Source organism: Alosa pseudoharengus, unplaced genomic scaffold, assembly GCF_046254945.1.
Source record: "Alosa pseudoharengus isolate Yale_2024_CS ecotype anadromous, Long Island Sound unplaced genomic scaffold, YU_APseudo_1.1 YU_APseudo_1.1_scf_4, whole genome shotgun sequence".
Classification (NCBI taxonomy): Eukaryota; Metazoa; Chordata; class Actinopteri; order Clupeiformes; family Clupeidae; genus Alosa; species Alosa pseudoharengus.
In genome coordinates this window covers 11824608-11845126 of record NW_027468774.1, presented here as the reverse complement: position 1 = coordinate 11845126, position 20519 = coordinate 11824608, and the positions used below count along the sequence as shown (strand labels likewise).

The following is a 20519-nucleotide window of genomic DNA, read 5'->3' as shown; positions in this document are numbered from 1 at the left end:
TGTTGAGTAGAAAGGGAATGAGAGAATATGCATGGGGTCCTTTTATGTCCCATCCACGAACACGGATGAAAGGCTCGTCTTACAACACTGAGGGAATTGTAATGATCACATTGGCGGGAGAGACGTCACGAATCCAATTCCTTCTCGACACAGTGGTTTCCGGCCGACTGGCTTAACGTAGGCTATTGGAAGTCATGGTGGGGGGGGCAGTGGGGCTTTTTGGTTAGATGTGAATAATAATAATAAAAAAAAAAAAGTTGAGTCTGCCGTTAGCTTAGTAGGCCATTATACCGTGCAAAATCTGAATCATGCGTAGCACGTCCAAAAAGACCTAATTTAAACTTGGAAGTGTAGCATAAATGAGAAACTCAACATGAAGGCTATATTATGCCTTTCTATGATGACATTTTTCATGGTATTTTAACATATTCAGGCATCAGAATGGACACCCCCCTACTATATTTATTTTACTGTCTATGGTTGTATGCATTGATTGTATGATTCATATAGCCTAGGCCCTATGTCTATGGTTGTATGGAATGTCACCTGGGGCCTCAGGGCAGGTTGGGGAATCTGATACCTGATACCTCAGTTGTAGGAGTAAGGGCTAAGGAGTAAGACAGTAATGATGCTAATCCCCCAACATGTGTGCAGTAGGCCCAGGCTTTAGGATTTAGTCAATCCTATGAGCCAATCCTACTATTTTCTGACAAATGACAAACAAGCTGATGTTATTTTGTAGAGTTATAAATAAAGCTGCTCTATGTTTAAAGTCCTGCTTAAGCCTATCATTTCTGGGGCACCTGCACCGTACGCCGGCGACCCGGGTTCGATTCCCGCCCCGTGGTCCTTTCCGGATCCCATCCCTGCTCTCTCTCCCATTTACTTCCTGTCACTCTCCACTGTCACGGCCAAAAAAATATACTTTAAAAAAAAAAACTTTGTGTTTCATTAGAAAACGTCATAGCTTATTATTAACAGATTAATAATAATTTAACTAAATAAGTAGCCTATAATCATTCATTCATTCATTCACGCCACATGTACAGAGCTGGAGATTAGATCAGAAATGAGGATTCAAGAGTAAGTATGTTGAAACAGTTTATTTTTTAGACATCATAATCTGTACAGCTTGATCCCTTAAAATCACACACTGACAATATAATCAGAAGTAAGTAGACTACACACGTATGTTACCTTCACTTTAGGTATACAAAATGTGAATGACTTAAATAAAGGCAATGTGTTTCTAGAAATGACCTCATTCAATCAATAGCTGCCAATATTCAAAAAATATGGTAATCAGTAGTAACTCGCGTATGGTGAATAGCCTCAGATGTTAAGGTATGTCCATTGTAATTGTAGGCAACCAAGGTGTTGAAATGTTGTCGATGGAAGGAGAAGCTCACAATAACACTTCTCTAGTTATTTCTATCAAAAGGTTTGGACTAACTCTACTCTAAGCGAATGCGGAATGATCATTAAAGTCCCAGAAGAATATCGAACCGTGTGACGGTATAACGACTTCTGTGAGAACAGTCGGTGGATGACACAAAGAGCAGATAATGAGACCCGTGCTGCATTAAAAAAGATGAAAAATGCTTCAGAGACGCGTGCAAATGCTAAAAGACACCAACGTAGGCTACAGTATATAGGGAGCCGACAAGCGGCCCACTGGAACCCATATTAGCACAGACATATGGCGCTTTCTCTATGGCACTCTACATATATAGAACCTCTCATCCAAGTTAAATGAGGCCGATCTTAAACATGCCAGATATCATGTCACCATGAACATTCGGTCTCATGCCTTCTCTTCTACATCTTGTAGAGCAATTCAGCGGGAGTGTCGCTTATCACCAATGGCCAAAATGAATACTGAATGATCTCTCACAGCATGCAGATTTAAGCTAATGCCATACATTCATTGTGAGGATACACAGAGATTACTGCTAGGAAAACCATATGTGACAGAAAAACAGCCACGTGTGATACACTGACAAGACATTTCAATGTTCTGTTTCCAGACACCAAATGAAGAGTACTTGAGCGTTCAACTTCAGACATACAGCCTTTGTATATACCAAGCGCAAGATTCAACTAATTTAAGCATGTGTCCACATAACTATGCCTATCTACACAAATGGTGTCAACTCTAAGCATCTAATCCAAAAACCTACAGTACTGTCCCCTCTCTTATGGCACCAAGCATGTGGTGAGGTAAGGTTTTCCAACCCCTCCTGAATAATAACCATAAAATATTCTATCTGGTGGTGAACTGCCCTTGAGCTGATATAACCCACACAAAAACACCATTGTAAAAATAGAATCTGATTAACAGTTAGCGTAACGTATGTTCTTTCCCCTCAGCAAGCCAACAAAGTCTCAATTCAAGCAATTTCAAATGCACTGCTTGAATCATCCAATCCCCAGATGCTGTTTCTATGAACGTATCACGATAACAAAATGTAAGAGTTATTGTGTATTGCATATAATATAGCACTGTTACTGTATGTGGCCATTCCCTATTATCGACTGCAGAAATCCTCGATTGTATTGAATAGTATAGTACAGTAGTATTATATTACATGACTACATTGAGTGGATAAAAGCTACAGCCCCATAAGACTGAATTCCCTTCTGGTTTCACAGCACTGTTTAAAAAACGAAGGTGACTGAAAAAGAAAAGTGGCAGTGTACGTGTTACTACGTAGCAGAACCGTTTAGGCCGAGAGAATACATCAGAGCTTACAAACCCAGGAAATGTGTGTGTTTACATTGGCCAGTGCTCAGAAAGTCATGAGACTGGCTGTTAGTTGGGTTCTAACCAGTGCGGACGTTTCAGCCGTTTGCCAGAACATTCACTGATGCATCACCCCCATGATTGAGCTGGTTCGGTCGCCATTTGGGCCAGACTCCCTGTGCGACACTTGGGGACCCGTTAGATGAGGTGGTTATGTGCATCCACTGTGTCCCATTTGCAGGACATGAAAGGTGAGAGAGAGATAGATAGAGAGAGAGAGAGTGTGTGTGTGTATTCTGGCTCAGTGAGAGACGTAGTGTTTTGAGAGAAATAATGTGTCTTTTCTGAGAATCTGAGTTTTGTCCAAAGACGATGGACGGGAGCGCAAAGGCGTACAATCACAGCGAAATCGTGATGAAGAAAGCAGCCTGTGCACAATCACAGCGATATCGTGATGATGAAAGCAGCCTGTGCACATATATGATGACCTTTGTCGCTTCAGGGAAGGTCGAATGCTACTGAAAAGTGATGTGCTCCCTGTTACTAATAGTATTTTATTGATCAGCGGATTTGCAAAAAGGAGTGTGTGTGTGTGTGTGTGCGTGTGTGTGTGTGTGTGTGTGTGTGTGTGTGTTTGTGTTTGCCTGTCTGTGTGTGAGGGAAACCATATAAGGAGTAGCCTATTCTATTTTTTGTGCATATTTTATGGCATCTCATCTACTCTCATCCCAAGAACTGTAAAACTATTGCAACTCCCAGTTGAATATGGTAATATGCACGTTTGGAAAATTTGGCCTCGTTCCTTCGTGATGTAATGTCACATTTCCCTGCTATGCTGCCTATGAATCTCACAGACACTGAAAAACATTTCAGGCCGAGACAATCATCTCAAACTCCTCTGCACTGTTTTAGGTTGGCCAGGCTGCACTTTGCTATGCCAACATGACTCAATGGCTCACTGTGACTCAAATGCTCAAACACTAGCCATCAATCGTCAATGTAGACTGTCTTCACACCACTCCACTTTCTCATTATCATCTGTGTGACAACACACATCACCACTTCATCTGTCACAGGTGCAAGTGTGACTGTGGGGAGAAGATGAAGGGAAGAGAAGGATGAGATTGTTTCGATGGGGGATGTATCAGGCAATATTCAGGCAAACATTGGTGTACCATCCTTTGTTAGAGCCAAATAAATAAAATCATTCCTATACGTCATGAACACATTTCATATGTGGTTTGTGTTTTCACAGGTGCGTGCAAGAGTTGGCATTTTTTTGTGTGTGTGGGAGAACATCAAGTATGGCACTAAGTGATCATATCCTTCTGGCATTTGTCAAAAACCTATATGTTTCAATCTAAACTATTTTCCAAAAATATGACAGTCAAAATATTGCCAGCATAAATAATACAAGTCTGTCATGTACACACATCATATCTCTCTTGCGCGCTCTCTCGCTCTTTCTTACTGACAAACACACACACACACACACACACACACACTCACACTTTCTAAAATACACACATGCATACAGAGAGAAAAGGGGAGAGAGATAGAACATGAGAGAAAATACAAACAATTTGTTACATTGTTTCCTTTCTCTCGCTTTCTTTATCCCTCCCTCCTCTCCTCCTCTCGCACTCTCTCTCTCTCATATACACAAATATCAGGGCTGGGAATGTTGAATATTTGGTCACCAAAAATAATAATGAAAATACCAAATAAATAACAGACTTACTCTCTCTCTCTCACTCTCACTCACACACACCCCTTAAAAGACCCATCCCACCGGAACCCACTGTTGAGTTCCATTCAGCTTCTGCAGCGAGGATTTGAGAGTGCAGTACGTTTCGTCCAGGTTCTCGTTGACAATGGTGACATCGAAGAGGTGTCCGTACGCCTGCTTGAGCCGGGCACTCTCCTCCACAGTCCTCTTCAGCTCCAGATCCTGCAGAAAACACAGAAACAACCATCGGACCACTTAGCTAGCCCATGTCAAACGCACATAAAAAATAGACGTGTACACATATATACAAATATAAAATTATGTATATATATACATATACATATATGTATATATATAAAGATATGTGCTCTCTTACCGTCAGCTGCTTGGTCACCACACCGGCCTCAAGGGCTGACTTGTTCATGGCCTTGAGGACCTCGAAATCTGGGGCTTCGAAGAACACGACATACGGCAGAAACTCTGATGTCCTCAGAGCCTTTAAAGCCTGCAGCACACAGAGACATGCAGAAGGTCATCTCTTAATGAATAGGTCAGCTTGGTCCCAATATAACAATTCAAAATATCCAAGCTATTGTATAAGTATAGTATAAGTATATATACTCTTTTGATCCCGTGAGGGAAATTTGGTCTCTGCATTTATCCCAATCCGTGAATTAGTGAAACACACTCCGCACACAGTGAACACACAGTGAGGTGAAGCACACACTAATCCCGGCGCAGTGAGCTGCCTGCAACAACAGCGGCGCTCCGTGCCTACTGATCGGGGTTCGAACCGGCAACCCTCCGGTTACAAGTCCGAATCGCTAACCAGTAGGCCACGGCTGCCTGAATGTATGAATGGCCTGAATGTATAATACAAAATGTAATTTCTGAGTCTAATGTGAACAAATAACTAGAGTATATCTCTGTTCTTCAGCATTGTGTTGTTTTTGTCATTCACTTGGAGCACATTTTCACATTGTTTCGCAATCCACTTCAAAGCTTCCTACAGTACTCGTGCAATCCACCAGAGGGCATTCCATGGCGCATCCCATCACACCAGACTTCCTGCGTGGGGTTTTGTTTGTGCACTGGTGTGGTGGCGCTATCCTGCTCACCTGTGGGTTGACGTCCAGGATGCAGATGCGGCCGGCCTCCACCACCTCGTGGATGGAGTCGATCTTGGTGCCGTAGAGGTTGCCGTCGTACTCGCCGTACTCCAGGTAGCGTCCATTCTTGATGTCGGCCTCCATCTTGCTGCGCGTGGTGAAAGCGTACATCAGGCTCTCCTTCTCGCCAGCCTTGGGTTTCCTGGACGTGTCTGTGGACAGAGACACGCAGAAAACATACAGTATTAAGTCATGCACAATGTGCATGTCTTTGTGTGTGTGTGTGTGTGTTGATTGTCTGTTGATTGTCATTTTGTTAAGTCCAGCCATTCATGGCAATTCAGTAAAAATACCAAAAAAGCTGACAGCTCTGCTATATGTACAGTCTGATGGCTGTGACGTTGTGTATTCTGACACACACACACACACACACACACACACCGGTGATGACGTGTGCATTGACACACAGTTGTGTGTGAGATGTTATGTGTGAGGCTGGTGGCATGTGTGTGACTCACGAGGGATGGTGGTGCCATAGTGCTGTGGGTCGGACACCAGCAGCTTGTTCTTGAGGCTGCGGCGACCCACCCCCTGAGCTCCAATCAGAACCAGCGTCTTCCTGCGGAACGGAGGCACCTTCGCCACCTCCTCATAAATCAGCAACTCATGCCTGTCAAACTCTGAGAGAGGGGGAGGCGGGGGGTATGGAAGAGGGAGGTGGAGATGGGGAGAGAGAGAGAGTGAGATGAGGAGAGAGAGAAAGAGTTTAGGGAATGGAGAAATGTCAGAAAAGTTTTAAAGATTAATAGGAAATCATAGAGAGCATAGAAGTGGAGAGAGAGAGAGAGAGAGAGATCACAGCAGATTGACAGACAGACATAAAGATTTGAGAGATCTAGAAGATTAAAGAGATTAGAGTGAAGTGAGGCATTCAAAGAGAATAAAAACAGCACTAAAGTCTACCTGCGTTCCTGGTGGTCACATACATCATCTTCTTCTTCTTCCTCCCCCCTATCCCATGGCACAGCGCACCTGAGGGAGACAGGTGAGCTCTGTCAGAGACTTTCTAATGAGGAGACACAGCACTCAAAGAATCTCCCATAGAAATGTGTGGGGTTAGTTCATAACGCAAACGTGTTTGTCGTCTACACATATTCCGCACCTTCCGCCGACAAAAGCTGACATGTGAATATGTTGTGTCAATCATGCGGTATGTTGTGAATACATCGTGCCAATCATGTGATCTCGCAGCTGGAGCGAGGTTGGTGTGTCGTGATTCATGAAGCATTGCGCACGCGCAGTTCTACCCAAAATAGATGCCAGATAAGTGCCCAAAAAGCATTGCAATATGGCCGCCGAGTGGAGGGACTTGCCTAAAGGGACTTTGGCTCCGTCAGCATCCACATCACACCTGACCCCACCAGTGGCCTGTTACATCACCTAATCCATGTGGTTGTTGCAAGCATTATCCGCAAACAAAAAAAACTATTGCTTGTTTGCCGTAATTCTATTTAAACTTTTTGACTGTCAGCCTTTGTGAAACTTTTTATTTTTATTTTTTATTTCATTTGTTGTTTGGACAACATAACTTTAGCGCCAACACAGAATGCTTGCCTACTTCAACTAACTATTTAACAGGATTTTTCTCAATATAAAAAATTATTTCACTTTATTCTCCACTAGATGGCAGTATGTACAAGCCAGACGTTTACCAACACTTTGACTTGATTAAGGAGCACTCTTTATAAAACTAAAACTATAAAATGCTCATTAGCCTTTGGAGTACTCTACCTGTGTAAGGAGAGCACACTTACCTGCTGAGAGCGCCACGTCCGTCTTGACGAAGGCCTTTCTCTTCTCCTCCAGGAGCTGACTAGGGATCAGCCCTGTGCAGCCTCCCTCCACACGCCGTGCCTGAATCGGATACAGCAAACACTGACATGAGCACAGCGTGGGACGTCTGAGAGCTCTTGACCCACTCAAACACTTAACCTCGGGAGAGTTTTAATGGTGATGGTGATGATTCTGCTCTCACTTGCTCCAAATGGATATGTGCTCTCATTTTCAAATGAGCTCAAAGAGGGGTGAGAAACGTGCTGAGAGGGTGAAGCAGAAACATGTGAGGGAAACAGGAGGGAAGAGTTTTGTGTGTGAATGTACTTTTTTTAAGTATAGTTTTTGGGCTTTTTGGCTTTATTTGTATAGGACAGTGAAGATTGACAGGAAGTGAGTGGGAGAGAGATAGATGGGGTAGGATTGGGAAATGGCCGCAGGTTGGATTTGAACCTGGGTCCCCGTGGGCACTTGGACCCGTACATGGTATGAACGCTGTAGCCTGTTGTGCCACAGTGCCCCTGAATGTACTTGTTTTTATGTAAACATATATTAGGGGCGTAGGAAAATATTGATTCAATATTGCGATGCTATGTTTTGAGGTACTGTATCATTCTCACAAACAGTAGACCTTCGTAGCCTTTTTTACTGATATAGACAAATGCTACAAGTCCTATTTTCAGACTGCACTAAAAGTAGGGATTGTGGTAAATGCAGAACCCACTGTTCTCTTATATGTATGGAGGACTCTGTCAAACGAAATAAAGATGCAAACAAACTCCCCACCTGCCACCAGTTCACATCTTCTTGATTGACGATCAGGAGGATTTCACCGCAGTCAAACTTGAGGCCGGCCTCCTTACAGGGGATCAGGTTGTCATTGGCCGGGTCATAGTCATAGTGGCACTTCACAAAGACCTGGGGGGATAAGCACAGTGGACCAGGTCATGTTAAACACAACTGCATATTTCCTGACGGGTCGTACTCATGAAAGCACTGGATGTTGATACTGAAAACACCTTACAAATAACAAACAACATATGAGCATTGAAGGTTTTTATTTTCTCCTGAATAGCAACAGCTTCCATTCACAGAATCATAAAGAAACAGAAATGGAACGCAGATTAAAACGTCATGAAATGAAATGGGGATATTTTGAGAGAGGCATCATGGCAGGGAAGGGCATTTTTTCTCCTCACGTTCTGATTTAACATAATCCCTCTGGACCACACCACCTCTGGAGGCACGGAGCTCACACACATCTTTTGACGTCTTCATCTTTCTCTCTTTTCCTCCCTCTTTCTCTCTCTCTCTCTCTCTCTTTCTCTCTCTCTCTCTCTCTCTTTCTCTCTCTCTCTCTCTCTCCCCTTCCTATGTGCAGATATCCGCCCGAAGAGCAAACGGAAAGCCCAAAAAAGGAAAACTGGGATTGCTCAGCTCCCAGGATTGCTCAGCTCCCAGAACTGGTATCCATGACAACAGAGGAGAGAAAGTGAGATGGAGTGAGACGGAGAAGTGCGCTGATGCGTTCAGTGACATCACAAACCGTATCCGTGGGGATAAGAGCTGGGAGCTCTTGGCTTTAACCTCACGATTCTCGAGGTCTCGAGATCAGACTGTTAAATCTTTATGGTCTGTGCCAAAAACTAGAGTAAACAAGAGTGTTTAATTTAGGTTGGATGTGAATCACGGGCATCCTGTTCTCAGAGAGCATACCTCTCTTTAAATGGCCAGGGGACAACATAACACATGGAAGCCTGTGTGAAGTGCTCACAGCATCCTTACATTAAACATTAAACACAAAAAGTTTAGAACTTCACTCCTGAGTGGCCAGGTGGGACCACAATCTCCTGTAGGATCACCTGTTAAGTGCATTTGTGTGTGTGTGTGTGTGTGTGTGTAGTAGTAATTTATTTGCACAATGTGGTTTCCTGGTAGCTGGGCAGGATCTTGAGCACCACGCTGGTGTGTGTGTATGTGTGTGTGTGTGTGTGTGTGTGTGTTTGGGTCACCTGGCGCGGCGGGTGGGCCTCCTGGTAGCTGGGCAGGATCTTGAGCACCACGCTGGTGTGTGTGTGTGTGTGTGTGTGTGTGTGTGTGTGTGTGTGTGTGTGTGTGTGTGTGTGTTGGGGTCACCTGGCGCGGCGGGTGGGCCTCCTGGTAGCTGGGCAGGATCTTGAGCACCACGCTGGTGTGTGTGTGTGTGTTCGGGTCACCTGGCGCGGTGGGTGGGCCTCCTGGTAGCTGGGCAGGATCTTGAGCACCACGCTGGTGTGTGTGTGTGTGTGTGTGTGTGTGTGTGTGTGTGTGTGTTGGGGTCACCTGGCGCGGCGGGTGGGCCTCCTGGTAGCTGGGCAGGATCTTGAGCACCACGCTGGTGTGTGTGTGTGTGTGTGTGTGTGTGTGTGTGTGTGTGTGTGTGTGTGTGTGTGTGTGTTGGGGTCACCTGGCGCGGCGGGTGGGCCTCCTGGTAGCTGGGCAGGATCTTGAGCACCACGCTGGTGTGTGTGTGTGTGTGTTGGGGTCACCTGGCGGGGCGGGTGGGCCTCCTGGTAGCTGGGCAGGATCTTAAGCACCACGCTGGTGTGTGTGTGTGTGTGTGTGTGTGTGTGTGTGTGTGTGTGTGTGTGTGTTGGGGTCACCTGGCGGGGCGGGTGGGCCTCCTGGTAGCTGGGCAGGATCTTGAGCACCACGCTGGTGTGTGTGTGTGTGTGTGTGTGTGTGTGTGTGTGTGTGTGTGTGTGTGTGTGTGTGTGTGTGTGTGTGTGTGTGTTGGGGTCACCTGGCGGGGCGGGTGGGCCTCCTGGTAGCTGGGCAGGATCTTGAGCACCACGCTGCCACTGGCCTCCTGCAGCATCTCCTGCAGCACGCGCGGATCGTTGTCCACCTCGCGCCCGTTCACCTCCTTGATGATGTCGCCCGTGTGCAGCAGGCCCTGCTGGTCGATCATGCCCCCGTGGAGGATCCGCGCGATCACCAGCTCGCCCTTCTCCACGCGGAACGTCACGCCCTGAGGAGGAGGTAAACAAACAAACAAATAAACAAACACATCAACACACACGGGCCACCCTCCTGCTGGTCTCTACGTGGGAGTCAGCCGATACAGAGATTATATGTACACACACAAACACACACACACACACACACACACACACACACACACACACAAACACATATACAAATATGAAGAAAACACATAATACACACACATACTGTACACAAATATAAAGAACACACACACACACACACACACACAAACACGTCACACTCAGCAGGAAGTGAGGAAAATAACGCACATGAGTGGCAGATCAGTTGGATAACGATGCCTGACAGCACAATGCATGATGGGATACCTGTGTGAGATGCCTGTTTGTGTGCATCCTTAAAGGACTTCACTGAATCCCCAGGGTAAAATGGCCTGTCTTACTTTCAAGGCAAGTTTGACTTGCACTCCAAACTCTGCAGGCTCTCAACACGCTCTCCAGGTCGTGACAGTTTTGTGGATATAGAATGTAAGAAAGATTCTATTCAAGTATATCTTGAGGGTGTTTAAAAAAAATGGAAAGAGACCTCTTGTGAGTTTTTCTGAAAGTTTTCCTACTGTTTCGAATAAAGAGAGTTTATTTTGAAATTGCTGAAAGTCACAATGGTACCCATTAGAGTTATCATTCAACAATCATTATTTATCCGAGCGAGTCAAGTGGGGAGGTAAATAAATTGGCAGGTACTCTGGTGCCGCCTGATGCGTGTGGGCATAATGCCTAACTCTAATGAATGAAGCCTGGTGTTAGAGCCTTTGTGGTTTTCATCAGGGCTAATTTCTCCAAACAAAAGCCTAGTTCCTCATGAACACACATGGCATTTGACACACCAGCAGCCACTGAAGTACCCACCTGCAATCACCTCACCTGCAATAACAACGGACGACTAGACTAGACCAGACTTCTGCTTTATAACCACCTTACCTGTCAGTGAAGCTAGGTGTGCAGGTGCCTGCCCCAGCTTAAGTTAAGTTTTAAAGCAATGTCCCCTTTGAGTCTTTGGATATCACAAATTCAAGATAATTGCATCATTATTTATTTTCTACGCATAAACATATCTTGCATAACGGCCCTGTTAGCTGTTGATGTAATGATCACACACTGACTAGAGATATTGATCTCCAGACATTCCACATAGACCAGAAGAATGTGGGTTACTGACAAAATATTACAACACTGAAAATGAGCCATCAAATAACAGATGGTCTGCACAGTTAGGTATATTAGGTATAAAACAGATGGTCTGATGCACAGTTAGGTATATTAGGTACAGTATAAAGATATAATGACAGAGCAGTCTCTACTTTTTTGTGATGATGACATTTCACTTCCGATTCAGTAAGTGTGACTTTACTTGGGCAGAGAAAATTACTTTATGTTTTACTAAAGTATTTTATATTTATTTAGCTGATGGCTTTATGCAAAGCGACTCAGAGAGATCAGTTGCAGAGGCAGTCCCCAGCCTAGAGCAACTTAGTGGGGGGTCAGACTCTCCTCTGTTTCTTAACTACTACATCATCAGATGGGTTCTTGGGTGACTTGGGTTGCACTTGATTTGGGACAGCATGACCTACTCCTACATGGTAAAAGTTCTACCTTACAGCAGGAGTATTATTTTCATTTTCAAGCCAAATGTATAGATGTGCCGCACACACACACACACACACACACACACACACACACACACACACACTAGACTTGACTTGTTGTCAACTAATAAATTAATCACAAACTATTTTGGTAATTGGGTAATATCTCAAAATTCTCTGATTGCAGCATTGAATATTTTCAGCTTTACTTGCTCTTCTATGACAGTGAACTAAATATGTTTGGGGTGTAATCTTGGGTTTGTTCGACCAACGTTTTTTCACCATTTTCTAGCATTGTATAGATCAAACAACTACCTTAATCAATTAATTAAGAAAATAACCAAAAATGAAAACAATCGATAGTTGCAGCCCTAAGACATAAACACACACACACAGACACAGACACAGACACACACACACACACACACACACACACACAGACAGACACACACACACACACAAAGAGACAATCGTGGAGAAACTGACACACACCTCAGGCAAAGCACTCTTTAAATAAAATAGATCCCAGCCTTACCAGGTGTTCTCCTGCCACCTTGCGGATGCCCACCATCCTGATGGCGTCGGCGGGCACCGGGGGCAATGTGGTGACGGGCGCCTCGATGAAGGTACACGGGCTGGACGGCGGCGTCTCACACGTCTGGGCTGCCACCGAGTCGTGAGTCTCCAGCAGGGACTGCCAATCAAACACCACACCACACACAGTCAGCAAGGACAAGGCCAAGTGGCCAACATGGGGAAGTACACTACTAACTGGCCACAGGCAGCAATCACAAGGCCAAGTGGCCAACATGGGGAAGTACACTACTAACTGGCCAAAGGCAGCAAGCACAAGGCCAAGTGGCCAACATGGGGAAATACACTACTAACTGGCCAAAGGCAGCAAGCACAAGGCGGGGAAGTGCACTACTAGATATAGATAGATAGCAGTGGCGCAAAAAGTGGGTATGCGCTATATGCGGCGCATAGGGGCGCGGCACCATGGGGGCGCCAAAGCAATGAAAAATAATAATAATAATAATAATAACATATTTGGTATATTCTATATGTAGCTACTGTTGTACGTTTCTAAATGATTTCTGCATTTCCTCAATGTTAAATAACATTTTAGAGGACTAACAGGCTAGAGTAGGCGCCCTATCTTATAAGATTCCATCATAGAATTTATAGGAAAGGGAGTGGGGGCGCCGTGAGCGCTGAGTGAGCAGATACGAGTAGTGAGTTTTCGTCTATGGAAAAAAATGGATACAGCAAAAAAGCTCATACTGAACTTTTAATGGCAAACTGCAAACAGAAACTCATTACATGTTTCCATTTCCTAACAAATCTAATATTAATAGCTTAATATTGTGCTGATAATGTGGCAAACAAAGACTAGAGTTGGATCAGCCTTATCCTTTTATTTGTGAACAGCTGGCAAAAGGACGTTATGAGAACTGTTTAGACTCTCTTAAAGTGACAATGCACCATTTAACAATACTTCAAGTTGAAATTGGCGGAATTTCTTGTTTTACTTTAGTTGTTTGTGTTTTTTTTTTTTTTTTGGGGGGGGGGCGCTAATTTGTTGTTGCATACCCCTCAAAAATGGGTAGCTGCGCCCCTGATAGATTATAGATTGATAGATAGATAGATAGATACTTTATTGATCCCCAAGGGGAAATTCAAGGTCTCAGTAGCATACAGACATCACACACAACATGCACTTACAGCAGAAAGGGTAAATATAAGTATATACATATAACAAGACTCCACTGTACAATAGAGACAGTAGAAGATAAGAAAAACTAAGAAAACTAAATACTATATAAATGAAATCAAAAAAATCCACAGTGTGCTTTGAGGATGATCAAGCATGAGACCCTTGCAGTGACAGGGCCGGGACTGGCCTATAGTTCTGTGTGCATGGTAAGGTGCTCAAGAGAGTGAGTGTCATGGTGAAGGTGCAAAAAGTAGTCCAAGTGTGCAACAGTGCAAGAATAAGGTCTAGAGGTTGGAGCTGGTGACTACACGAGTATAAAGACTTGAGTTCTTTTCCATATTGTATGTCCAATGTCTGTACGAGGACACTAGGTTTTGAATGAATTGAATAACTACAAATAGCAGAGTAAGCTAAATTTAAAACCATGCAGTTAGCAAAGTGAGCTAAATATAGCATGTGGCATATCTGTGTGAGATAAATATAGCATGTGGCATATCTGTGTGGACTATGTCCTATGTAGAACAGCAGACCATCTGAAAAGATTTTGAAGATGCTTTTATCCACAACAAAGTATTCAAGCTTCAACTCAAGCTCTCTACAATTCATGTCCTCACACTCACTGTGTGTGTGTGTGTGTGTGTGTGTGTGTGTGTGTGTGCGTGCGTGTGTGCGTGCGTGCGTGCGTGCGTGTGTGTGCGTGCGTGCGTGCGTGCGTGTGTGTGTGCGTGCGTGTGTCTGTGCGTGCGGTGCGGTGGTACCTGGAAGTGTGGCTCGTTGAGGATGCTGGCGAGCTCGGCCACTGTGTTGCTGCGGTGGGTGAAGGGGCTCAGGTCCCGCAGGATGTCCTGCACCAGCTCCACGTTGTTGTCCCGCACCGCCTCCAGACGAGGCTCGCCCGGATTCTCCGGCTCCTAGTGTGTGTGTCCAAACACACACGCACACACACACACCCAACATATACACACAGACATAGACACACACACACACACCCAACATATACACACAGACACAGACACACACACAGACACAAACACACACACAGACACAGACACACACACACACACACCCAATATACACACAGACACAAACACACACGCACACACACACACACACCCAACATATACACACAGACACAGACACACACACAGACACACACACACACACACACACACACACACACACACACACACACACACACACACACACACACACACACATACACAAATATGTACTTATTTAAAAACGGGTCCCTGTTATATCTCCACTCCACCATGCAGTACTTTGCCAGTCCAGTTCTGTGCTGTGACAGCGTTTGATGTTCTAATTGAGCAACTGGGGCACGGGAGCCTTTGGAACAGATGGGTCTTCACACTGACGGAGACACACTGATGTGCCAGATCACTGTCTGGGCCTGGTCTCCTCTATGTGATTATGGCGGAGCGCCAACACTCTGAAGTGCACTCTCAGACAATTAACGGACTCTAAGGGCCTGATGCAAAACATCAGGAGCGACACACGGAAGAGAGACGTTAAACAGAGCTACGCTTTCAGAGCTGCTGAGCTGCGCTTACTGTTTTCATTGAACGGATGACTGTTCTAAGTGACCGAGAGTACGGTGTGCTTACGTTTAGCCTTGTAAACTTTACTCAATGTGGCGTACGGTACAGGGAGTCTGTGGTGTGGGAACGGATATGTGAATTCCAGGGAAGTCAATACACATTTTGTTATGCTAATGGTTTGCACTACTGTTTTTGTTTTTGCTACACAGCATTGAGGCTGAAGTTCAGATTAACCTCATCACAAGACATCACGTGTCATCAGGTGTTGTCAAATGTGTCACAACTTCAGCTTAAGACAAACTTCATCTAAGGTGATCATTAGACTTTATACTGTGATATGTCCTTCGATCCAGCAATCAACAAAATAGAAATAATTTAGTCACAAGGCATTAGTAAAATGTTCTGTGATAGATACTCGCTAATCGCTAATTTAAATTTGAAGCACAGAGAGCTGCAGACTACTGTGTCGTTCATGGGGCCATGTAACTGTTGCTCCTGTAGATGCTGTTTGATAGGAGTTTTGGAGTCCTGCATGCAAACTGATCTTCTGTTCCTCATTTTTAGAGGCTATATTTAACTCCAACTGTCACTTCTGATCTGCCCAGAGGGAAGTGGATCTGACATGGAGACACTTGCTGCAGGATGCAGAGTGGCCAAGCTTGAATGTTTGTGTGCTGATGAGCGAGTAATTGGTTGTGCGTGTGTATGTGAGTTCAAAAGCTGGTTGCTAAATAACATTGATTGCTTCTGTCTGTTTCAAGCTTTTTTTCCCAGTCATTTTTAACATTTCCCCTTTGGAAACACAACACACTTTAAAACTTTTGTGAATATAGGTGTATTTCTTTTGGCTAATATCTGAAACGTATTTCCTTATACATACAAACACAGTGGAAATATCTAGCCTTACGAGTAGTACAGAGGCTGAATAACAGGAAGTTGCGCAAAATTACGCGAAAGCAAGCCCCCCTAATGGTGCATTCATGGCACTTGGGAATGACAAGGACCGCCCCCGTGGCTACTTTGTTTTTCCCACGGCAAGTGTTTATGTGCTTTGCCGTCGGAATGTGTGACAAACACGGATGCCACAACAAAGGTTAAACATAAGCTCACTAATCCTAAATAAACAACTTTATTTGCTTAAAATATAGTGTAAGACGCTTGTGAAAGAAAGATGTGCAACTTTCAAGTGACAAAAACGGCAAATTCCCAAGTTCACATTAAAACTGTTGGACATGAAAGGCCACATTGACTACAAACTAACTACAAAGTCACGACAAAAGTGATGACGATCCCCTAACTGGGCAACTCTGTTAGCAAAATCTAGCCCTAGTTTCCGACCTCTGACTCACACATTACATGACTTGAATGATGCGGAATGATGATGTTTTCACTGGGAAAAAGGTTTTTCCGATGCCCATGAACGCTAGGTCAGGTTGTCTGACGAGAAGCATTCTCGTACAAATCAGAGGACCTCCAGTTTACAACGAGCTCTGACTACTTCAAAACCAAAGATGGCCCCGCCCTGTGTTTACTGTAATTAGTGGTGATCTTTTACTCTTCTTTTTACTGCTTAGCAAATTTGAGTCCATTTGAATTACTAGTACACATTGCAATGCTTCATGCTGTCTTGTTGTGCGTGGAATATCGTGTAATGTGTTGTTTATCTGTTGGTGTTGCAATGCTAGCAATGTTGCTGTGTTGCTAAAAACAAGCGCTGCCGCAACGGGAGGCGTCAATTGGCTCGTTGTGTTGTGAAGAACGTAAACGCAAACCAGAATGCATACAGCTCGGTCCCACAAGGAAGTGACATCATTTCAATAGTTACGAGTTGTCACAAGTTGGCAGCACGTACAATCGGAACGCACGATTAGTGTGGCTGACATGACCAGTTGGGTGTGAATGGGGCATACTTGTATTAGTGTGGCTGACGTGACCAGTTTGGTGTGAATGGGGCATACTTGTGTTAGTGTGGCTGACGTGACCAGTTTGGTGTAGATGGGGGTAGATTGTGTTTGTGTGGGTGAAGGGGTGTGTGTGTGTGGATGTGGTGTCTTGTGTTTGTGTGGGTAATGGGGCTGTGTGTGTGTGTGTGGATGGATGGGGTGTCTTGTGTTTGAGTGGGTGAAGGGGTGTGTGTGTGTGGGGATGGGGTGTCTTGTGTTTGTGTGGGTGAAGGGGTGTATGTGTGGGGGGATGGGGTGTCTTGTGTTTGTGTGGGTAATGGGGCTGTGTATGTGTGTGTGTGTGGGTGGGGTGTCTTGTGTTTGTGTGGGCGAAGGGGTGTGTATGGATGGGGTGTCTTTTGTTTGTGTGGGTAATGGGGCTGTGTGTGTGTGTGTGTGTGTGTGTGTGTGTGTGTGTGTGTGTGTGTAATGGGGCTGTGTGTGTGTGTGTGTGTGTGTGTGTGTGTGTAATGGGGCTGTGTGTGTGTGTGTGTGTGTGTGTGTGTGTGTGTGTGTGTGTGTGTGTGTGTGTGTGTGTGTGTGTGTGTGTGTGTGTAATGGGGCTGTGTGTGTGTGTGTGTGTGTGTGTGTGTGTGTGTGTGTGTGTGTGTGTGTTTGTGTGTGGGTAATGGGGCTGTGTGTGGATGGGGGGCCCTGGGAAGGATAAACTCACCACAGGGCTCTCCATGATGCCCTTGAGGAAGATGAGGTCGAGGTCATTGGCAGTGGTGGAGCTGTTGCTATCGCTCAGGGTGTCTAGAACCTGAGGCACAGCCGCTGAGAGAGAGAACACAGAGTCAGAGAGAAAGAGAAAGAGAGAGAGAGATAAAGTAAGAGACAGAAAGAGAGAAAGTGAAGCATGAAGTATAATAATGCAATATGTCTCGTTCTTTGAGCTTCCATGATGGCATTGACATACAATAAACTATTCAAATTAACAGAAAGGAGTTTTGTATAAATATAGCAGGCTTATGGAATTTAGGGCATAGCAACATAGGTGACAATATGACATATAATTATGATATTTTAGAATTCATATGGTATTCAATCGATTCTGCGATACATGGTTACATTTTGTATGGAGTCTCTGCAGCCATCTTGGCCCAGTAAAATTGTCCTTTACGGACTTTCTTACCATTTTCCGCTCTGACACAAGAGAAGAATAAGGTCTTGTACCATATTGTAGACTGCAGAGGACTATCAAATCAGGATATTAAATACAGTACTGTACATATTGCAATATTTGGTGCCACATGGATATTATATATTGTGCTGAAAATCTCCCAATGCTATTACACTAAAAAGTAAAAATACTACTACATGCCATTTACCTGCTGTAATGGAAATGTCTTGCAATTACAAAAAACAGCAGAGTTGGCAATGATAAAAAGTTAGCTAGCTTGCAAATCAATGCAAGTGTTTCGAATGTCTATGACACAGATGATACAAAATGTAATTACCTATAACATACTATCTAAAAAGGTGGCAGAGTTCACATACTGTAGCTTTAAAAACAGTGACGCATGAAACCCAACACTAACTTTAGACATTGCAAAGTAAAACGCTACAACTGCAGAATAATCTAACACGCTTGCACTGTTTTTTATGCTGAGTTGAGTGCATTCAAAATAACATCCATTAGGCAAAACCCCAAAAGCCACAAACAGGCAGGCTCTGACAGAACCACAGACACTGTTCCACTCCTGTAAGCAAGCCCAAGCCCACCATGTTTTACTGGGTACTGCTGCCGCACTGTGGGATGCAATGAAACCGATAAATCATTCTTTATCATCATTTTCCACCTGTTTCACTAGTCCACCATAGACTGTGAGATTCACATAAAACACACCTATGCCTCCCAGTTGTGACTTCCTTTAGTATCAGTTCTGTGTTTTAAAACATCTAGTCTAGTGTCATTGAATCAGCATTTAATGTGTTTTTTTGGAAAGTGGAAAGTAGAACCCTCATTTATAAAGCAGCAACTCAGTTCTTCCGTCTACCATTTTATCAATGTATAATTCCCTTTGACTGAGCTTGTGCTTCCAGCAGGTTCATTAGAGTGAATACCAAGAGCCATACATGAGAAAAGTCAATATTCTGCCCCAAGCATAAATGATCTCTATCGAGTCGGCGTGAAAAAATGATGACCAGAGGATCATCAAGGACCGCTGAAGTGAACCGAGGGTTTTAGATGGCTCTCTGTGACTTAGAAATGGTTAAGGGACGCTCAAATGAAATATCTATTCATTTACAGATGTGAAAGAAAGGAAGATTATACCCCAGGGCTGTTGATGGCAGGGAGATAATAGTGTCCTAAGAGCCTACTATGCTAAGCTTTATAAAGTTAGGAGTCCATGTAGCAGTTAATTTTCAGAGTGTGTACTTTGTGTATACTCTGTGTGTGTTTGTGTGTGTGTGTGTGTGTGTGTGTGTGTTTGTGTGTGTGTGTGTGTGTCTCGTCTGTGTTTGATCCTCTTGATCGAATATTCGAGATCAAGACTGACGGCCGATGGCCGCCTCTAATACACACACTCCAGGTTCTGGGGCCAGGGACGGGTCAGATCAGAGTGCTGGTGATTGAGCCTCCGGGGTCTGCCTGCCACGTGACCCATGCCACCAGCGGTGTGACAACACAAACGACCGCGCTGTGGCTTTTGCTCTCATCCCCTGTCCTCTAATCTCTGTGTGGACTGATAACACTGAGCCACTGGGAGCTCTAAGTAGCAGCACTTCAGCAGCTATCAGGAGAGGATTAAATCCAATACAAAACGCTTTCTCAGCCGGGTCGTGATATAGCTAAATAACTAAAACACCGTCCTTAAGGACAGCCTAGAGACGATATAATCTACAGATTCATAAAGGGGAAGCTACATGCTACTTTTGCTCATCTGGGAAATCATGGTAGTAACAAATGGCTTATTTTAATGGTAAAGTACCAACATGTCTGTTACTCTGTTACTCTGCCACCGTTACCTTCACTCTATACAGCAAATATAGTGAAATAAAGTGGTTAATAATATGTACAGTGTATTAATAGAGCTGCTGTTTGGGTTCTGCTTCAGGATCAGCTATAATTAGGACATTACTGTCATGACGTGCCTTTAGTGCATGCAATCAAGTGACAGCTAACCGCTAGGCTAACTAATACAGTAAGATATATGTTTTGTTAATACTGTAAATGATTAAAGCAACAGCTAACCGCTAGGCTAACTAATACAGTTAAATATATGTTGTGTTAATATTGTAAAGGATTAAA

At 44.3% G+C, this 20519-nt stretch overlaps 1 protein-coding gene across 1 annotated transcript in view; it reads right to left on the bottom strand.

The window, feature by feature from the left end:
• Positions 1-1140: 1140 nt before the first annotated feature.
• The window catches only part of mpp2a (MAGUK p55 scaffold protein 2a), a 29035-nt gene continuing 9656 nt past the window's right edge, over positions 1141-20519 (bottom strand). Inside the window, exons 3-13 of the mRNA XM_076264865.1 lie at positions 17937-18040; positions 14520-14672; positions 12580-12738; positions 10197-10424; positions 8201-8332; positions 7396-7495; positions 6545-6613; positions 6100-6261; positions 5591-5793; positions 4849-4977; positions 1141-4694 (exon numbers count right to left, since the gene is read on the bottom strand). Coding sequence (XP_076120980.1) covers positions 4518-4694; positions 4849-4977; positions 5591-5793; positions 6100-6261; positions 6545-6613; positions 7396-7495; positions 8201-8332; positions 10197-10424; positions 12580-12738; positions 14520-14672; positions 17937-18040 — 1616 coding nt within the window. The 3' untranslated portion in view covers positions 1141-4517. The remainder of the gene's footprint in view (positions 4695-4848; positions 4978-5590; positions 5794-6099; positions 6262-6544; positions 6614-7395; positions 7496-8200; positions 8333-10196; positions 10425-12579; positions 12739-14519; positions 14673-17936; positions 18041-20519) is intronic.